We start from the raw sequence: 21,609 nt of genomic DNA, 5'->3' as shown, positions 1-21,609 counted from the left end.
CTGAGCTGCTTAAGCTGAGGGCACTGTATATGTGGTACTAGAAAACTGCATTGTCTAGGTGAGACAGATACTCTGCTCTGAATCCAGACTAGAATCTTGGATGCTGTTCTAGTGAGCAGTCAGTATAATGTTTATTTAAAAATTCCCATCTAAACTGGTTCCTTCAATTTGTTTCCAGGTTTTTGCAGCCTGTGCAGAAAATTGATATGAATCTTACTGATCTTCTGGGTGAACTGCAACGGGATCCATGGCCTGTTCCACAAGGGAAAAGGCCCTTGCGTTCCTCTGGAGTGGCTCTTTCTATAGCTGTAGGGCTTCTTGAGGTAATGGTGTTAACCATGATTGACTAAATATGCAAATAGTTCACTTTGCTACCTAAAATCTGTCGTAATTAATATTTAACCCCCTTAATTCTTGTCTGTTCAATCTGTGTGGTGATTGTAATGAATCTCATGCAATATTTGTAAATGTTTAAATACTCATTTTAATTTGACAAGATTGAGTCTTTGAATAAATAGAAATTTGAGGCTTTGGGGGGTGGGGAAGTACAGTTGTTATTATAATCCCATCAATGAGATAAATATATCATCGTGTCACTTATCATAAATATAAATTTGTTACAACAAAAACTAGTCTCATCCCTGTTTTTACCTGCAGTGCACTTTTCCTAATACCGGTGCTCGTATAATGATGTTCATTGGAGGACCGGCCACACAGGGACCTGGAATGGTTGTAGGGGATGAATTGAAGTTACCCATAAGATCATGGCATGACATTGAAAAAGACAACGCTAAATATGTTAAGAAGGGTACTAAGGTAAGAAATGTCTATTGATTATTTTAGGCACCTTACTAGTGAGTGAATGTTTACGTGTCCTGCGTGGCAATGTGTAGTAGTGTTAGACGTAGGGAACATGTAAAGAGATACGAACTGTGTGTTTTTATTTATCTATTTCTCAATAATTGCATGTCTTCAGGTATTTCAGTATATTGGGTTAGGACTTTGTCTAGCTCTCATTCATGTTCATTGAAATGTTTCCCTGATTTTTACTAGGAGAAGATTCATCTGTTTAAATGACAAATCTAGACTAATGATACCTACTACTAAAGCAGTTACTCCAGATCTAGATGGGGGAGGATTTTAGCACAGTTCATTTCATCCTAAATAATCTACATTTGGTCATCCTAAATCTTTTGACTTCATCATTCATAATTGATTAATAGACACTTGAGGTTAGAGAGGCAGTTTCAATCATATGAGTTGGACCTGGTCCTTAATCACAATCTAAAAAGAAAAGAACAAATATATGCTAGTTTAAATAGCACACAAATAGCAAATAGGTCTTTTTAGTGCGAGTCAGATTCTCAGTTGGGCAGAAAATGAACACAAGTGCTGAAACTTCAAGTTCTTGTTTTACCTTCAAGGAAAAAAAAAAAGCGTTTTTCTTGTGTTATAATACATCTGAATTAAGATTGATTTTTAGAAAAAAATCGGGACTTTAGGATATAATATGGAGATGAAGGGAGTTCACGTCCTAAATTGCTCTGAACTGTATTTTCTTGGATTTAGCATTTTGAAGCCCTGGCTAATCGGGCTGCAACAAATGGTCACGTTATTGACATATATGCATGTGCTTTGGATCAGACGGGTCTGCTGGAGATGAAGTGTTGTCCCAACTACACTGGGTATGTACCTGCTTGTTTCTTGTATGTATGTTTGTATGTTAAACGTGCAGTTGTTCTTTGTTTTTAATCTTCCAGTGGTTTGCTGTGATAGTGGGCAGCTTATGCTTTTAGGAGAATTCCTCAGCCTCTGGCAAGATTATCACTCTGTTTGTATGCTTTGTCATATCAGCTTTTTACTGTTTTTTTTTTTTTTTTTAAACCTCTAGAGGCTTAAATAATACGATTTAATCCTGTTTTTCTTCAATGCTTATGTGTATATATAAGCTTCCAATTTTGGTGAAGAGAATAGGAATATGAACCTATGTCCAATTTTCCTTACTGCTCAGATAGCACAAACTTATTCCTTCTGTCTTGTTTATGCCTTCTTCTAGATACTGTGGTTTATAGGTTCAACTACCGTTGCGGGTTCCTACATCTTGCATAGCATCTTGTATGCCCTCCATCTTGTCTTTCCATCAATTCATTTAGTATGATCAAAGGAAATTCTGTTTTATTTATTTCTTGATTTATTTTCTAATGAGACCGGGCCCTTATTTTTGTCATTGATGATGAGGCACTCACCTCTCCTCTTATGCATATCTATAATCTGAGAATAATTTTGAACATTTCCTTGTATGTCCTTTTATGTTTTTCCCTGCCAGTTCTACCTCTGTGTTTTTACAAGAATGTACTTTCTTTTCCCAAAAGTCTTTCCTGTACTCTCATCTTTATTACTATAGCAACCTACTTTATATATCGTTTTATTCTTATATTAGGCTTTGATATTAGATATGTATTCTTCTCCAAGCTCATTTTTCAGGACTCTTACTGTTAACCTTGTCAATACCAGCCTGATTATATTTAAATGTAGCATCTTTGCTGGTCAGTGTAATAACAGGTATATCTGTGAGTGTTCTTAGGTGTTCTTAGCTGCCTGTCAATATTTTAATACAACAGTGGACGCTAAGCACATTCTATATATCTAGATATGCCAAGAAGAGTGGGAGATGCTGCTGCAAACTGAGATAATTGTGTGACACTGCATTTCAGGCAGACTTTGCCGTTGGAGTCACTGCTGGGTTGCTTCTTTTTAGAGCTACCTGGATAGTCCTAATGTGTCAGTTTTCACTGTTCATGAGCTGTATTTACCATACTTCACCCGTGTGTGTGACTTGCATTCATTTTCTGCACCAAATTCAATGCTTTTCTTTATACTAAATTCTGTGTATTATTTTTCCCCTTGTCTCCTCTGATGGCTCACCTTTTGGTTCTGCTACTTTTACTACTAAATTTCTTATTAATATCAGATATTTTAGAGATGAGTAATGGCAGTATATCTCATTATTATTTCTTAAACACAGTATATGTTATTTCAGAATGAATGTAACCACAGCAGTTTTATATGGACAGACTATTGCTAAACATAAAAAGAGGTTATACTGTTTTAGGGTGTATTTAAGCCTGATATAACTATTGGACTGARCAAAATAAAATTGTGTTGAAATAATTTTGGAATATTAAATATTGGAAGTAATTAACTGRCTTTGCAAGATAATGAGGAGTTAGTTGATATATATTAAACTGAGGATGACCTTAGGATGCTGGTTGGGGAGGATCTAGTGATCTTTTATAAACCCATTTATAAACTCAGCCCCTAAAGTTTTTACTAAATATTGGTTTAATGTTGAAATAAAGAGTAGTCACTTTTAAGAAGACAAAAAWTTGCCTTTGTTTTCTGCCTTCCTGTTCTTATTTTTAACTAAGCTCGTAAATCTTGCTTGCTGAATTACTGCATAATAAGGATTTTTCTAACTTGKTTTTWTTTTTTTCTTTGCTAGAGGCTACATGGTAATGGGGGATTCTTTCAATACATCTTTGTTCAAACAAACCTTTCAGAGAGTATTCACAAAAGATATGCAAGGACAGTTTAAAATGGGATTTGGTGGCACATTAGAAATAAAGGTAAGATTAAAAAATGCAGTGGGATAGTGAAGTACCAGAATAGGATGACTAGGAGTAGCATATTAATTTATGTTTTTCTTTTAAATGTGAAGACTTCAAGAGAAGTAAAGATTTCCGGAGCTATTGGACCTTGTGTGTCTCTCAACTCCAAAGGACCATGTGTATCAGAAAATGTAAGTTAACTTTGCTGAAAATGACCCAGTAGTTGTCAAAAATAATTACGTATAATGGCCAGATGTTGTACTTCACAAAAGATAATACTTCCCTTTTCTAAAAGTATTCTCTAAAATGTGCTTACAGGAAATTGGAACAGGAGGTACTTGCCAGTGGAAGATCTGCGGACTTAATCCCACTACCACGCTTGCCCTGTACTTTGAAGTGGTCAATCAGGTAACAAGTATTAGTCAACTTGTAAATTAGTAAGTTAATCAAGTAATTAGTCAGATATGTTCTAAGTACATTCTAAGTAATGTTATGTGACKGCTGATGCCTGAGTTGTTCCCTGAAGCACATTATTAGGGATATAGATGATGTTGCCATTCTCATGTTGCAAAGTTTAGAGTCTCATTTGTCAGAGTKTAGGAGATGGACATTAACAGTTTCATGGTAGAATAATCTCTTTCTTAAGGAATRTGATAATGAGAAAACATTCTGTGGACTTTGGATAAATTCATAATCTGTATCCAGACCTTTTCAGTTTATTGGTAATTAAAATGAAATGCAGTTATTATATCTGAGAATAACATAATTTGTATACTTAAAGGCAGAGATTGCCTTTAATGCCTTCTGGCATTTTACTAAGCAGGATAATCACTGTGTAATGTTAGATGTTAATTTATGCTATTMTGGGTCAGTGTTTTTAAACGAACACTGGCTGTATTAAAACCCATCCAAGATATTGTGTAACATATCTTGTCTCTCATGGGAGATACCAGGGAAGAGGATAAAAACAGTGTGCTACTCTGAGCTACTACTTTCTCTTTCTCCCAGCATTTGCAACTCTGGACTTTGTGAGCTGGATGTAGTTTCTTTGTATTCAGTTTGCTGTGTGGTGTATTTTGTTGAAACCTATAGGTTTTAACTTGTGACCTACTTTTTTTTTTTTTTTAATTTAATTTTACTTTTCGTGGATTTGTTTAAGTCTCATTTTATAGCTCTGTCCAAAAACTGGAGTTATGAGGATGCTTCCTAGTTGATTTCAACCTTCTCTTTTGAAATTACTTACCTTGTTGGGAGTATTTAAACCTGTATTTCTACTGCCCAGAGTTCTAGTTTGCTTCTAGATTCTAAACTTTTAAGTTTCAATGGAACTTCATGGGATTTGTTAATCAACATTTGAGTCATATCAGTGTTGTTATCCTGTAATGTAGTATATTACGTGCCATTCAAATAGAATGTAACCAAATCAGCAATTGAAACATAATCCCTTTGAAAGTAACATGTCTGAGTTTTAGCATTGTTTAACAAAGATACTTAGCACGATAAAATGCTGGAGAATGCATTTATTCAGAATTTGAACTGCCTACTGTTGAGAGATTGTTTAATCATTCCTTTCTACATTTTCTAATTATAGGATAAAATCTTGAGATTCCCACTAAGTTTATTTATTTTTCTTCCCACATTTAGCACAATGCTCCGATTCCTCAGGGAGGACGTGGTGCAATCCAGTTTGTGACTCAGTACCAGCATTCTAGTGGACAGAGGCGTATCAGGGTGACAACAGTTGCCAGAAAGTAGGCTTTGTTTGTGATGATTTATTTTTGAAATGAATATTGTACATACTTGCTATTTAATCTATAYGTCCACATACATAGTGCCACAGGTGGAGAAGGCAGGACCCTACCTGTGATGCTGYTGCTCTTGTTCCATGACTTGTTTCCTTTCCAAGAGGATTAATGGCTGTGTGTTAATGCTGGGAGAATGGTGTGAAGTAACCCAAGTGGTTACAGATGAAGAGGAGACACTGCATGGAAATTCTGTGGCCTAAACTGAGGAGATGGTCAGACTTGGAGAATAACAGAGATTACTTCATATCTTAAGCTGTGTTAGCTGCAGTTYAGGTGTCATGTATAGCTGTTCTTTCATGTATAAACCTTACCTGAAGCTTCCTTGATTCAATTTACTTCAGTAAATTGTAAGTTTAAGCAAGTTTAGTAAGTGTATTAGGGAGGCATTTTTCAGTTAGTTTTTCAAGCTCAAGGAGATTGAGTGGTTTAGTTTAATTAAAAAGTCCACTTAGCCTAAAACATTTTGCCCTTACTGTTGATATGAGTATCCTCTTAACTTGTGTTCACTGTATTACTAAAACTTTCTTGATCACTGATGAAGGGATAGAGTAATAGCACACCTTGCATGTGAAGAGAACAAGCATTTAGATCCCAAAAGAGGGGTGCAAGAAAATCATTAGTCTGCAAAGTGTATTTGTGGTTAACTTCCTGAATAGTGTTTTCTCTAACTAGACTTTTTTGTACATTACCATTTTTAATGTATTTTTAAGTGACCTTGTATTTTATTTCACTGGTTGCATGGCGTCTGCATACAAATAAGAGGCATCTCAAGAATATGGGATGTTGTAAATATGGGATGTTGCGTCTGAGAGACTGTTTATCTATCCCCAGTACATTTTTTGTAATTCCAGCATGAGTTTGCGAAAATGTGAATGCTGTTTTCTCTGCCTTCTTCTTGAGGGGCATTTTTAACTTGGGCCCCTTTCCTTTTCACTATGAGGTGATCACAAGTGTTTTTCTTTTGCAGCTGGGCAGACGCACAGACACAGATCCAGAACATTGCTGCATCCTTTGACCAGGAAGCTGCTGCCATTCTCATGGCCAGATTGGCCGTGTATAGGGCAGAAACAGAGGAAGGGCCTGACGTGCTGAGGTGGTTGGACAGACAACTTATACGCCTGGTAAACAGGACTATATTAAGAGTTGAATTGTTTTCTTGTTTCTGGACAAATCGTTGATTAATGATTTGTGTTCAGTGGTTGTTACTAAAGTAGTAGAGGATTGAATGCCAATTTTCACAAGTGGATAGACAGAGTGACCCAAGAATTCCTGTYTGCCAGGGCAGAAGAGCAGCAGTGGTTTTAGTTAGTTAATGTCTCAGTTTTCAGCTTCTTGTCATTGTCAGCTTCTRAGAGAAAATCTAGTATGAGGTTTATAGAAATTCAACCTTTATTTCAACTGTCTATAATGATATTGTGAGTAACATTTTTAGAATAAAAAAAAGGCATATTGATTTTCTTTTTTTTTAAGTCAATTTTAAGTCAGTTTAAGTCAGTTGAGACATTTCTCATATGTAAGTAGCTAGTTATACAATTAGTTTTAAACTTGTCAGGGGATATTTAATCACGGAACTTTTTCATGGTGATTTTTAAAGAGAAAAGAAAAAGCCAATAAAACTGAAATGTGAAGAAACACTACTTGTTAATGAAAGTGCTTATGTCAGATCTTCTTTCTTAGATTTCTATTTTATTACAAAGGCATCAGCATATATTATAAAAACAAACTTACAGTTAACAGTGTAAACAACACACTGTATTTCCTAATTTAGACATATTTTTCTTTTGTTTCAGTGTCAGAAATTTGGAGAATATCATAAGGATGATCCAAGCTCTTTCAGATTTTCAGAAACCTTTTCACTTTATCCGCAGGTGAGTAGAAGGAAGCTGTGTCTATAACAAAGAACAAATGCTCTTTAAATAAAGAGGTATTGTATCACAAAGTAAAGTAATGCTTTGTACTAGATAACAGACTGAAAAGTCCCCAGGTCAGCTTTGCTGTGGTTATTATTATTCAAGCTGTTAACTTGCTCTAACGTTTTGTGTTTAAGTGAAGTGGTCTCACAGGAACGGTGCAACTTGCAATATGGTTTTAGCAATATTCAGGTGTACTCTTTCATCAGTTAGTACTGGAGAAGAAGAATTGTTAAACTTCTGGCCATTCTTAGGTGTGTGTATGTGTGTGTGTGTCTGTTTCTCTCTGTATATGTGTATATTTGTGTATCTGAGAAAGCTGCCTACACAAGTTAGAAGTGTTAAAGGACTCGAAGTTCAGTTTTGCAGTGGCATTAGTCTCGTCCGATTTCTTTTTGTGAAAAACATTTTCTCTCTTTGTTCTCTCTCTCTCTCTCTCTCTCTCTCTCTCTCTCTATATATATATATATATTTTTTTTCAGTTCATGTTTCACTTGAGAAGGTCTCCTTTCTTGCAAGTTTTTAACAACAGTCCAGATGAGAGCTCATACTATCGTCATCATTTTATGCGTCAGGATTTAACGCAATCTCTTATCATGGTTCAGCCAATTCTCTATGCCTACTCCTTCAATGGACCTCCAGAGGTAACGTTCCTTGTAACATAATTGCAGGTTAAGAGAATCTGGTCTTTACTTTGTTGAAATTACTAGGTGCCAGAATGTAAAATATGATAAAAAAAAATGTTTTTACTTCAAAATGTGCTTTTTCAGTGGACTTCAAAAGAAATGTTTTTGGAATTGTAAAAAATTCTTTTCCCCCTAGTAACCTTATCCAGAAAGCATTGTCTTCTGATTTTGGCATGGTTACCAGAATGTATAGGTTTGTTACAAAACCTTGCACTTGACCTTATCATGGTGCAGTCTGCATAGCCTGGATTAATCTTAAAAAGTGTGTAACAGAAATGTAACATAGAAGACTGCAAAATTAATTTGATAGATGAAAGAGAATGGGGAAACTGTGAGACCATGAAAATTATCATAGTAATCAGGGTCTTGTCACACTGCAACCCTAACTCGTAGAAAAAGGAAAAAAAAACAGGCAGTATCATGGCAGGAAAGAAGAGATTTTAAAGTGAAATCTTAATTAAAGTAATGAAGTAGTTTGAGAACTGCTAACAAGTGTGAGAGCCATTCTCTGCATGAATAAGTTATGTGAGTGTTAGAAACATGATCAAACTCCACCTGATCGAAAGAGAAGCTGCCATGTTAGTCTAAAATGAATAATAATTCAATGTTTTGTTTTCCCAGTTGTAGTGATGTTTATTTTGAGTGTCTTTAATATGATTGATCAAAATAGGTCATAAGGTACTGATCCAGTTAAACCATATGGGACTAATATTATCACCACATTTAGATAAACTACAGCATTGCAGATTGATGTACTACATTAAAACTCATGAGTATTATTATATATATTTATATATGTGAGTGTGTGTATATATATGTGTGTGTGTGTGTATATATATACATAGTGTATACACACATACACTCTGTGTGCATATATATCACACACACATACATGTGTGTATGTGGGTATAGACACAGCCATACACACAGAGTAATAGTAACTGCAAGGAAAAGACTGAAAGGAAAAGAAAAAAAATTCCCATATAACTACTACTGAATATAATATATATAAAATATATATTATCCATATATATCCATATATATATCCATATATATATATATATGTCCATATAATAACTACTGAATATTGAGGCATTCAAGTATCATTAGAGTTAATATCATTGGATGGGTAAAAATGGGGGTCCTTGAAGGACTGTAAAAGTGCATAATAAGGAAATAGCTCTAGGCTTATGGAATCCATTTTTATCACTCATGAAATTAGCATTCAGAATCGAGCTGGATAACTTGAGAATGAGATTGGGTGGGTTTCAGATATATAACTTGAAATGGAACAAACAGGAGACTTCAGAGTGATTTTAGAAGTTCCGAAGAGCCAGTGACTGAGAGAACCTGTAATGCCCTGTGATTACTCAGTTCTGCATCGGTTGATGAATTTTTACTTCTATTTTTACTTTTCTTTTAGCCTGTTCTTCTAGATAGCAGCAGTATTTTACCAGATCGCATTCTTCTTATGGACACCTTTTTCCAGATCCTTATTTATCATGGAGAGGTAAGGTTAATCATTTCTTATATAAATATTCCATTTTATTTTCTGTAATAAAACTTTGTTAAGGAAGTAAAGCCTTGGTTGTAAAAAGTCTTCCAGTGCTTGGCCTCATCTGCATGGTTGGTACTGGTAGACTTAAAAGGTTTCCTAATTAGCAATTGTAGCCTAATAACATGGCCTGTACACAGGTCCCTGGCATTACTTGCTATTTTGGTCCTTTTTTTAATGGTAAGTTTAAGATCAGTTGACTTCAGTATGAGATTATTTGTTTTAGACCAATATTTTTCCAACATCTTAGATGCTCTTTTACAATTCTCCACCTTCCTGCTGCCATTTTTCATGCACTTGTTTTAGGCCTCTGGATTCACAGCAGATTAGTCCTTTGGGGATAGGAGAGGGAGAGCACCATGTATTACAGTCACCCTTCATCTGCACCGTCCTAGAGGAACTAAGCTGCTTCTGGCAGTTGAGTAGGTTGATATTTCCTGGTAATATAAATGCTTATGACTTGCTGTGCTTCCCTGGAGGAATTGAGCTGTTCCTTTTTACTGCTCCACAGCCCCTAAGGGTCGCTTGCTAAGAGTCCGAGAAATATTCTTCTGGATCATGGCCTCCTTCCTCCTGGCAGCATTTTTTTAAAGCAGTTACTAAACTTTAGCAGCTTTTAAAATAGGAAAATGTTCTCTGTACTTGGTAAGGTGYTGCCAGGGAGCAGCAGGGACAGACTCTCCCTAAGGGTAGTGGCACCAGGAGCTGGGCACATAACAAGCCTGGCAAGGGAGCGACCGTGGCCCCGTGGCGCGGACCCAAGCAGGGCCAGCCCCATGGAGACACTTCAGCCACCAGTGTAGTCGTCAGATGGGTCCGTGTGGAGGAGGCAGGACTGAGGTCAAGCCTCAGGGACTCGAGTCAGCAGGTTAAGGTCAGGATCAGGTGTGGAGGGAGCTGCAGGAGTTGGCCACAGCCCAGCAATAGGCAGGGGAGCGCACAGAGGTGAGACAGGTCTGAGCTCGGGCTAGGAAGTCAGTCTGCAGGCCAGGCACCAGAGCAGTGGGGTACATGGCCAGGTGCTGCTGCTGCAGTGCAGCTCAAAGCAGGGGTCAAGCTTGAGAGCTGCAGCTTCCAGCAGCTCACCAGCCAAAGAAGGGAACCCTACCTGAGGCTCCCTCCCATCAGCTCTTCTTGAGCAGCCAGCATCCTGTTAGAGCCCACATTTACAGAGGATCTAAAAACAAAATTAACTTACATTCTATAGAGTAGAAAGGAATGAGAGTTAGAGAAGAGGTCAGCCATGACATACTATTTTTTTAAAAAAAGCTTTATTCACTAGGAATGATCAGTGAATCAATCCTGTATTTCCTTCCTCCTCCCGTCTCCAGACTATAGCCCAGTGGCGTAAATCAGGTTACCAAGACATGCCAGAATATGAGAACTTCCATCACTTGCTGCAAGCTCCAATAGACGATGCTCAGGAAATTCTCCATTCCAGATTCCCAATGCCCAGATACATTGATACAGAGCATGGAGGAAGCCAGGTATGGTAAAATGTGTAGTATATAGTCTAGGAATGATGTTTAATAATACTTAGACACACTATATAGCAAACTTGCATTTCTATGTTAAAATGTATGTAAATTGTATGTTAACATCTGGAAGTTTAAAACTTCGACATAGCTGGATACCTAACGGTTCCTGTTTGCMTAGTTCATATATCCTGTATTTTTTTTGAAAAAAAAGATTAATGAATTGTCTGTTTGTTTGCTTTTTAAGGCTCGTTTCCTGCTTTCAAAAGTAAATCCATCTCAGACTCATAACAATATGTATGCATGGGGACAGGTAAGTGTGAATCTGCTGGTGAAGCTTCCRTGCATGAAATGTTTTTGTTTTCTATTACTTGTATTTCAGAAATCACCTGAGACATTTTGTGTATGTATAAGTAATAATATCAAATGTTGAAGCTGGAAAAGAAATGCAGTATTGGCCTGATTCCATCAGAAACTAAGATTAAAAGAATGATTTTCATTTTTTCTTAAAAAAATGTTAGAGTCTGCTGCTTTTAGCTTCAGTTTGTCTATTTTCATCTAGACATCTGTCTTAGCTACTTTCAAATTCTTTGGAGTGAGGTACTTCCCAAAAGACTAGTGAAGCTTTTTTYCCCCTCGTGATGAGGATTTAGCTTTTCAAAGGTTATTGCTAGGAGGAGGGTTGTATATGAGCTCATAAAATAAACTCTGCAGCATCTTATGTTTTTCACTATTGCATCTCAGTTCCATGCTCTCTTTCCAAGTTCAGCTTTTATAGCAGAAGAGGAAACACTGCTGTGGGTGCAAACACTATTGCAGGCTAATTTTGTCGTGCAAATGTGATTGCATCTGACATACAAATGCAGCAGTTTCTGGACCTGTATGTCAACTGTGTTTTGCAAAAGAGCCTACAGTAATTAAGTCATTAATAAGCAGAGCTTTGCAGCAAGTTTATTACAGGATTTTTTGTCAGCTAAGGTTTATCMGGGTACATTTTTGTACAGATTCGGTGAAACTTTCTTTTCAGGAAAGAGTGCTGAGTTTGAGTGGAAATACTTGAGCAGCTTACACTGAGTCAGKTTAAGGGAGTTTGTACCTGGCTCTCCTTCCTCCAAAGTCAAAATCTTAACCTGCAGTCTGTTTATCTGTCTGTCTTTGTCCTGTTAAGGTACACAAGACACGCTCAAATAAACCCCACAGTTTGAAACATTTTGTTTTTATCCAAACATTACATAGATTTCTACATTACATACGTTTTTGAAATATTAAGATTTCTCATAATGTGTATCTGCTTACTTAAATGAAACAGATATCCTTTCCAGTGACAGTCGTGTTTGTACTCAACATAATAGACTACTGCTTTTGTGTAAATAAAGTTGAACCAAATAAAAATTACAGGAGTATTATTCTGGGGAGAAAATTTTAAACTGTTTAAAAAAAGCTCATTTTTCTTCTGAGCTTCTTGGATTGTTTCCTGTAACTTTATGTGACTTTAGTGGAATTTGAATTTCTAGAAAACATTGCTAGTCCACACTGACCAGGAGGGGGCACTGGCAAATCACTGAAAATATATTTCAGGAGGTGATGAGCTGATTTGTTTTGTTTTTAATATTATATATAGATTTTTTTTTTCATTTCAGCAGATAAGTGCCTTGTATTTAAGAGGTTTTCAGAAAATAATGGTAACTTTTTGTCATACAGTTTCATACACATTCTGTTCACTTTGAAAGCTTGTATTGATAGGCTTTGAAGTTACTTATTTGAGCTTGCTGGTTTTCCAGCTGTTTATTTGTTTTTATCTTGTCTTGATCTATGGGGAATTTACAATTTAAAATGAAAGAGGAGGTCAATGGCACAAATCTTACCAGGTGCCTAACCAGCTAGCATTAAGTTGTTGTTAATTAAATTTAAATTTTAACTATATGCCTTAATTGGAGAATTTGAGGTCTTACAATAAGCTATTTTTGAACAGAAAATAACGGTTTTGGTGAGCTGTGCAACTATACATCGTGCCACAAGACCTTGCTGTGGTTTTGCTTTATTCTCTGGCAAATAAAATACTGGGCAGGCCTGTGCAGTGCAGTGAGGCCTTCCACATGTCCGGAGTGAAGCCCGTGCTGCCGGGGAGAGAAGCTGCCTCTGGAGGTGGTGGTCAGCCTCGGGGGCAGAGCTGTTCCTGTAGGTACCCTGGGTTACCACACCAGTGGTGACTGTGCAGGGCTCCTTCCCTCGAGGGTAAGAGCTGTGAATTAGCTAGGGGCTGATGTGTGCCCTTTCTTTGCTTAGATACAAGCTGGTGAGTCATATCTGCCCCCCCCAAAAAGCTACTTGCAATTCYCTGGCTGCTTTTTAAGTGAGGAGAGTCCAGACTTGGCAGGCTTGGAAGGAGAAGGTGCTTTATTCTTACCCTGTCACCAACAGTTGATAGACAGACCCCATTTAATGAGTCATTCCTAACATAGGCTGCATAGTGTGTTGAGCGTAATGGAGTGAAGCAAGAACTCCTAGAGCTCCTGGATTGGTYCCTTGATCATTATCTGTTTCCTGTTGGTTCTCAAAAGGAGCGCTCGATTAGAGCCTCCTCACTAAGACTTTCCTGTTTGTTTTGAAAGGTTTGGTAAAGGCTCAGACAGCAGTGATTTCATTTGGAATTGTGGGTGCTTAGTACATTTGAAGTGATTGATTTGTTGAGTTTACTGGAGCTCGTTTTATATCTGTAAAAGGAAGTAATCACAGATTTACTTCAGAGGTCTTGAGAGAGTTGCTATCTGACATTTGCACAATCACCAGCTCTGCTGTGTGATTTAGGCTGGGAATTTGCTTTAAAATAATAGTAAAAGAGAACCTTCTGAGGTGAAAAAGTAAATTGCAAAAATCTCCCTAATCTCCCCAAAAAAGATTTTCATCTTTTAGGATCTGATTTTGTAGTGTATACTCTTCAGAAGATGGTTTTGTRGTTCTTTGAAGTGGCACAGAGCTGCAGGAAAGAACTGGCCCAGCTTCCTGGAAAAAACAGTTGACCTTCAGTCAGTGTCAGATCAGACCAGTTACAATTTGCCATTTGGATAAGCATGGGCTTCAGTGACAGATGAGGATTTACTGGTTGTGTCACTGGCATATTTCTGTTTCTCTCTTCCTTGTCATGCTCCACTGTGATACCGATGAGAGTTGCTGCATGGGAGTTTTATTCACTTTATTCTCGGTTGAAAATGCTAGTGTCAGCATTTGGCAGCTGTCAAAGCTCTGGGTTTGTATGATTGTCTCACCACACTGGGATTTACTGCAGTCTGCAGTGACAGGTGAAAGAATGTAGTGGTGGTTTATGCCTGAATTTATGTAAGTATATGGAAATGTATGTAAATTTGCAGTAGCCTGTTTTATGTCTATGCTAGCAATGATRTTTCTAAGGTATTTTTTAACTTAGTGTTGATCTGTTGGAAATGCTTTTCTTTACAGTAAGTATAAATCATGTTCCTTGTTTTGTTTTTCACTTCTGTAGGAGTCTGGAGCACCCATTCTTACAGATGATGTCAGCTTGCAAGTATTTATGGATCATCTGAAGAAACTTGCTGTCTCTAGTGCTGCCTGAGCTTTTGCTGTGAATCAAAGGCACAGAGAAGCTGGAGCCAAATTTTGTCTTTTTCTCCTTCACCCTTTTTCATGTCTCTCTTGACAGAATGCTCTGATATGCACAAGCTGCCTGACTAAATTTAAAGCAGTGTTGTTTTCAAAGAAAAGCTTCCGTTATCAGCAATGTTTTAATGTAAACTGCAGTGTGTAAAAGAGACGGGTAGTAGATTAAATTAGATAATAATTGGAGAAAAAAGAGCAGTCATTTTGGTTACTGTGATACTAATTGCCATGAAAACAATTGTAACAACGTTGAAATGTGAATTCTCCTTCCTTTTTAAGTGGATGAGGCTGATTCTGCTTTGCACTAGAATGGCACATTGAACAATAAAGGAAATCTTTGGTGACACCAGGTTTTCTAGACTGCCATATGACTACTTTTGTTTACTTACAGTTTGAGCAAGAAATGGACAAAGTAGCAGCAAAAAAAAAAAAATCTGCAATGGTCATTTTTTGTTTATGTGTTGTTGTTCTAGGACTATTTAGTTTCAAGTATTTCTTATTCGCTTTCACCCTACTTGATTCTTTGGGAGCAGATTTTTTCTTACTCTCTACGTAAAGAATTTGAATAGGAAAAAAGTAACAACAAACAAAAAAAGTGTTACTATACAAAATTTAGAATTCATGTGTTGTATTTTTTGACAAAAGTATCTGTTATCAGGAAAAAAACCTAAGATGAATATATTCCAAAATTAATATTTTTAGCTTGAGCTCTAGAGAAACCAAACACTTCCAGAATGAACTGACTGAAGTACAGCCTTTAAGTTTTCTTTTTTGTCTATGAGTATACTTCTAAAAACCATACTTAACATATTTACCTTTTTGATGCCTTACAACGTCATTACACTAATGCATGAAACTGCACATAGGCTTTTTCTTTCGACTTCCTTTTTGTTATGGATTCAACAGGCTTCTGTTCTTGTTGAAACAGTATTATATAGATTATGCTGTAACTGATTTGTTACTTGGTGATTACCTGACTTTTTGAGGGTAAATTATTAGGCTTTCCCATTTACTCTTTGAAGTTTACACATGCAGCAGATGTTTACGTAGGTAATACGACATTTTAATGAGTACAGATATGAAATGTGGTATTGGGTAATAAAAAATTGTGCCAAGTCTGAAACAAGAAAGAGAAAGGATGTTTGGACATAGGAAATTCAATCATCTATTGGTGCGATAAGTATGATTTTTATAAATTCTAGGAAACTTGATTAAATCAGTTGTTCTCCATTTCTTTTATCTAAATGAGACTGAGCTCCATTTATCTCAATACAAATAAAATGTTTTCCTCTTTTTTTTTTCCTTGTATTTATTGTGCTGGTTCTCTGTCAGTGCATGAAATGTAACATGGAAATAAAGCTAGTAGTTAATTCAGAAAARCTTAACATCTTCATATAGTGATTGACATCAAACTTGTTCTACTTCCAGAGATACTGAACTGCTTATATTAATGACAATGTGGGAAATAAAAACTCAGGGCTCTCTTGCTCTCATTTTAGCTGATAAACAGCTCTTAAAAATTCTCATAACACTAAATATGTCTGTTCTGTTTGACAGCTAAGTTCCTTTTGACTGATGAATCAGTCTCTTGTCACTATCTTGTTAATGGATTTTTTTGTGTGTTTATAATTTACCTATTAAATCCTATGCTTTTCTTCCTACCTTTTGCCTAGCTTTCAATCTGTAGTAGATTCCCTCATCTAGCCCTTTAGCAACTTCACCTTCTTCTCTAACTTCAGGTGCTTAACATCATGAAAGGCTTTGTGAAAATCCCAGGTATTTATTACCTTTATCTTCCTGCTCCTTGACCCTTCCAAGGGCACCGGCTCGTTAGCGAGGCAGGATTTTTCTTGGCAGAAACTATGTTAATTCCCTGGCTCTCTGTGAGCTCCTAAGTCTTGTTCTTTATTCCAGGTTCTTCCCTCTTGCTGGGGCTCGGCAGGCTCTCGTTTGTGGGATCCCCCCCGGAGCCCCTTTGGGGGAGGAGAGAGGGGCAGCAGGGAGCGTGATGCACACACACACTTTGCTACCTGTTCAGCCTTTTCCATCTTTTAGTTTTTCCAGAGCTCGTGGAGGAAAGCCATCCAGTCGTGGTGACTTCCCAATATCTCATTTATCTGTTTAGGTTAATTCCGCTTGTACCTTTACATAAAATGAACACGGCTGCCCTGACCCTAGGTGCTGCAAAGAGCGCGTTGGATGTGGAAACCTTTATTAGTGAGGACTTCACCGAGCTTCTCTTGGCCTCTCGTTCTGGAGTGCCCTTCTATTGCTTTGCCATCGAGCAGTCCTAGTGCTTCCCTAGCAGCCTACCTGCTGCTTGGGCTTAAAGAATTGCTGACAATTAAGGCTGAACGTCTTCTGTGAGGGATTCTTCCATTTAGCTCCCTTAATTGTCTTTTAACAGTTGGCCACAATGTGGAGGAGATGCAGCTGTTTCAGATGTGCTTGTGCCTGCAGGTCGTGGTGGCCACCGCCAGCTGTTTGCGCCAGGAGAGAGACCTGTTACGTTTCTTGCAATCAGGATTGACGGAGTTTTGCTGTAGCRCTAAGGAAATAGGTGATAGATTTTCTTTCAAATACCATTTTGGCTATATAAAGGGGTGGTCAGAATCACCTGTATTGGCAAAGTGTTTTTTATGGGTACTGGCTTGAAGCAGAAAGGAATAGACTAAACCAAACTGCCAAAGGCCAGGCCCAGAGCAAGAAACGGCTTGAGCTTGGCCGTGTATTCCAAGAAAAGCAGACAGGAGGAAGCTTTGGGAGGCAGCAAAGGTTAGGCAGTGTTTACCGTGACCCAGAAATGCAATACAAGAAACAAAGAATTCGCCTTCACTCTGATTCCTGCATCCTGTTATTATCARGAAGATGGAACAATTTATTTTTTGTAAATTGAGTAGGTGCCTTTTGGGGGGGCGGGGGAGGAACGTGGGGAAAAAAAGAAAACCTACACTGGAACTGAGCCTAGCATGGGTGAGTGGTGCCATGGGTGCTTCCAACACATGTTAGCGCGTTTGGAAGATCCTATGTCCCAGTATTCCCTCTTTTTCCGTGGTGAAAAATGATAGTATAACAGACACCAGCATCCCAACCTGTCCTACCAAATCTGAGGCAATTTCATTATCCCTTGTTGGGTTGCAAATCACTATAGAGCTGAGCTCAGTTTAACTTTTGGCATTTTGGGTTCATATAAAACTTAAACGTTACATGGACGCCAATGAGCTTCAACAGAACAGATGGAAAAACTAATGAAGCAGTTGTTCTGCTCTGAATTTAATGTAAAAGCTTGTTTAAAATAGCAGATTGTGCCTAACAGTGCAAGCTCTTTTCCAAAGAGAGGGCTCTGACACTAAAAGATAAACACTGGAGTTGATGCCCATTAACTGATTTGGGCAAAGCGGGGCAAAATAATCACCGCAGCCTTTCACCAGYGGGGGCTGCCACCAGCACCTGCAGGCTGCCCATCCCATGTGTCTTCCCAGCCAGTTCCATGGGAGATGTCCAGATCCTTGGCACGCTGGCCAGGAGCAGGGAGAGGTTTTGGCTGGAAGCTAGTGCACGTGGAGGGAGCAGCAGGGCCTTCCAGAGAGAAATCCCTGCATGTGCCACGTGTGTCACCCGCCCAGGGCACCGCGCTGTGCTCCTTATGGAGGTATTTCTCTGACTAGGGGTTGGCCAAAGTTACATAKAACTTATTAGAATAAGTCCTGTTTAACTTTTCCCTCGCATGTCTGAGGAAGCCCAGGCACRGCAGCTGTGTAATTTTCTCCTCTTAATCCTGGGAACAGAAAAACACCCCCAGGGGGCATTCAGCCACTTGCAAATCATGTRTAAAATGTGTTATCAGGGTGCATTGGAACCATAATAGTTCTTCAGATGGGATAGAAATGACATGGGGATACACTCTGAGGTCCCTRAACATATAATATTTTCCTTCTAGATTAGACCTCATTCATCAAGCTTGAGAGAGTAACTCAGTAACTCAGAGAGTGACTCAGTTGCACATGCAACTGTAYGGGTAAAGAAACATTTAAAAGGAGTACATAGACATGAAAAAAACAAAGCTACGCAGAGACCAAAAAGAGGTTGTGTGGCACTGGCTTAGTGTGAAGCAACACATTAAATGAGTGAGTGCCAAAGAAGAGATCAACTTGCTAGGGTTCAACTATGAGCTCCTTTTTGGTTGTCTCTTCCTCATGATGGTGACTCATTCACACTACACTGTTCTGTATCAGCACTGACAAGTTTGGACTCTGGTTTGATATGAGCCTTGCAAAACTCTGTCCTACATGACCCGAAAAGTGCGCTGCCTTGGAAGAGTGCCTTTTTCCTGCTAGATGTGCAGTTTCACAGGAGAAATTGAAATCCTAACAGAAGCATGAAGAGGGTTTTAAAGAACTATTGTAATCTGCAGACACGTCACACTTGGCTAATGAAGTAGTGAATAAGAGGTTTATAGAGTTGATTTTTATTTATCCTGGAGCAAGTGTTCGCTCTGCTCTTCAGAAGGACTCGCATTGAATTCTTTTGAGAAAACAGATGGCAAGTTGATAGGTGGTCAAAATATTACTTCCTGCATCTTTCTGGTATGCCAAGCAAGCAGCTAAAAGGGTAGTGAATGACCTGCAGATCCCTTTTGTTGTTACTACAGTYGCTGTCTGTGCAGCAGCCCAGCTGCTAAGGCCAGGTTGTGTTTGTCCAGGAGGAAAACGGATGTGGGAGGAAGGCTCTAAGGAGAGGTACCAGCAGCCACCCCATCTGGCAACCAAAGGGTCACTAGGGACTATTAATCCTGCAGACTTCATGATTTCAAGCAGTGCTGCCAGTCTAGTTCAGCTCAAGATGTGACCCTCACATATGAATTTGTATCTTATGTCCTCTTGTTCTGAATACAGTGTGTACACTGAGAGAAAAATATCCCAGGTATTAGCTCTAGCGCTGTAACTTGAGCAATGCTGCAACAAGAGGGGACATAAACTCCCCTTTCCAACTTGCTCCCACTCCCYTGCAGGAGGAGGAGGAGAAGGAAGATGATGCTCTTTAAATGGGACATTTAACCCATTAATGGGTTAAATAATGGGATTTTTTATTCCTGTAACTGCAGAAAACTAGAKAGCTGAGCTGGTGCAGAGCTTAGCAGAATGTGTATTTTGTCCTTTAAAGAATGAAGATTTTATCACAGACTTGTTGAGGCTAAAATTGTGTGCRGAAGGGAAGGTGCTTCTTATTGCAGTAGAGGCAGGTCTGCAAACTGAGAGATTGGTATCAGAGCTAATCCCCCACAGCCATGACYGTGCACCAGCCACCTCGTCCACCCTGGTTATCTTTGCGCCTCTGTGTGTGAACTGCCAGCCACAACAAATATTTTAACATCTACTGCAGAACCAATACCTTTCCTACAAAAATGTGAGACAAAACTTAACATTGTACCACAGGGAAAGAAGCGGGAGAGATGGAAGGTATTTGGCAATGTCTGCAGTTCTCGGCAATAGCAGGGCTTTTGGAGGGCTTGCCAGGTGACAGGAGGAAGCTGGCCTCATCTAAAGAACGAAAAACAGACCTGGCATCCTGGTAGTCTCTGCCAAACTAATCGGAGGAGAAAAATCCTTGCCAACTTCCCGACTGAACCTTAGTTTTTAGTTCTGTAGGCACCAGTCTGTCATCCAGAGCGGGCTATGGTTAGTGGCTGTTTCCAAGGAAAGCAAAAATGCCCCAGAAGTGAAGCGGGGCAGCAAGTGGGCGGAGGAAAGGCTCCCCGCTGCCTCTGCAGAACCAGGTAGGCAGCCTAGGCACTGCACACCAGTCCCGACTCCATTCCCTGTTCTGACGTTTCCCATCAAAAGGTAAATCAAGGCAACTCTGATTTCTGTTTTTTATAATTTGGCTGACTAAAAGGAGAAAGGTGTTTGAGCTGAGTATTTACTGCATAAATACTCTGCAGTTACTTCCACTCCTTTGGGAATAGCTCTTCTTTGTGCTTATCAGATGTGTTAGTCATGTGTTGGCAGAATGCTGTTGAGCAAGGACGCAGAAAATGTTGCAGCTGCCCCTTCCAGACTGAGGAGACAGTTTAAGTGACTTAACAACCTCTTCCTGACTAGGGGATATGAATGAATTTCATTTGAGAAAGAAAAAGAACACCCTATTTTATAATGGTAGAAAAGAAGACAGATTTAATAATTGCATGCAATCTCTCAAGTTTGTAGCATAAACACTCTCATTACTTAACTGTTCTTTTCAAGTGAAAAATGAATTGAAAATTCACAAATTTAAGGGTGGGTCATCGCTCAGGCTACTTGCTATCCAGTGGAATTGCAGGCCAAGTCCAAAGAGTCCTACAGGCTGGAGAAGATGGAGTGAGATTCCTCTGCTCCAAGTGTGAATCCCTATCCTTGTGGCACTGTGTACAACTACATGTATAAACCCATTAGAGAATATTTCCTCACACGTGTTTTTAATTGAAAGGGTAACATGGAAAGAACACTTTTAAAGGCTAAACCAGCTTAATCAGAATGAGCTGAAGGTAGATTAAACAACAATTAAATTATTCTCTGTGCATAAGTACCTGAGATACATGAAGTGACAACTCTTCTTAGTAGGTCAGTGGCATCTGAATGAAGGCTAACCTTTGTTCTATTTAACCAATGTGCATAAATAAATCTGGATTTATTTTTGAGAAGATRTAATTGGTAATGGATGACATAATACCACTCTAAGCAAAGCTCGGAACATCTTGGAGTTATTCTGAATAGAATAAATAGGACAGCTATTTTTGTTAGATTTCTGCTGCATATTAACTTGGATATTACTGATCTTGTTTGATAATACAAATACATATTATTCAAAATATATGTTATTCAAAATACTATTCAAAATACTTCAAAATTCAATGTTCTTACAAAAAGAGAGGACTGCTTTTAAAGATTCTGCCTCTAAT

General features: G+C 38.4%; 1 protein-coding gene across 3 annotated transcripts in view; it reads left to right on the top strand.

Moving 5' to 3' along the window:
• Positions 1–15,806, top strand: part of SEC23A (Sec23 homolog A, coat complex II component) — a 22,062-nt gene extending 6,256 nt beyond the window's left edge. For all 3 annotated transcript variants that reach the window (XM_026051747.1, XM_026051745.1, XM_026051746.1), the window contains exons 7-20: positions 179–323; positions 658–816; positions 1,570–1,685; positions 3,503–3,626; positions 3,719–3,799; positions 3,927–4,016; positions 5,253–5,359; positions 6,381–6,534; positions 7,204–7,281; positions 7,806–7,967; positions 9,433–9,519; positions 10,896–11,051; positions 11,287–11,352; positions 14,539–15,806. In XM_026051747.1, coding sequence (XP_025907532.1) covers positions 179–323; positions 658–816; positions 1,570–1,685; positions 3,503–3,626; positions 3,719–3,799; positions 3,927–4,016; positions 5,253–5,359; positions 6,381–6,534; positions 7,204–7,281; positions 7,806–7,967; positions 9,433–9,519; positions 10,896–11,051; positions 11,287–11,352; positions 14,539–14,628 — 1,615 coding nt within the window. In that variant the 3' untranslated portion in view covers positions 14,629–15,806. The remainder of the gene's footprint in view (positions 1–178; positions 324–657; positions 817–1,569; positions 1,686–3,502; positions 3,627–3,718; positions 3,800–3,926; positions 4,017–5,252; positions 5,360–6,380; positions 6,535–7,203; positions 7,282–7,805; positions 7,968–9,432; positions 9,520–10,895; positions 11,052–11,286; positions 11,353–14,538) is intronic.
• Positions 15,807–21,609: the final 5,803 nt, after the last annotated feature.

The sequence above is a fragment of the Nothoprocta perdicaria genome, unplaced genomic scaffold, assembly GCF_003342845.1.
Source record: "Nothoprocta perdicaria isolate Ctin4 unplaced genomic scaffold, notPer1 scaffold_8, whole genome shotgun sequence".
NCBI lineage: Eukaryota > Metazoa > Chordata > Aves > Tinamiformes > Tinamidae > Nothoprocta > Nothoprocta perdicaria.
Note: the sequence above shows the minus strand (reverse complement) of the source record. Positions and strands in the feature narration are given on the sequence as shown.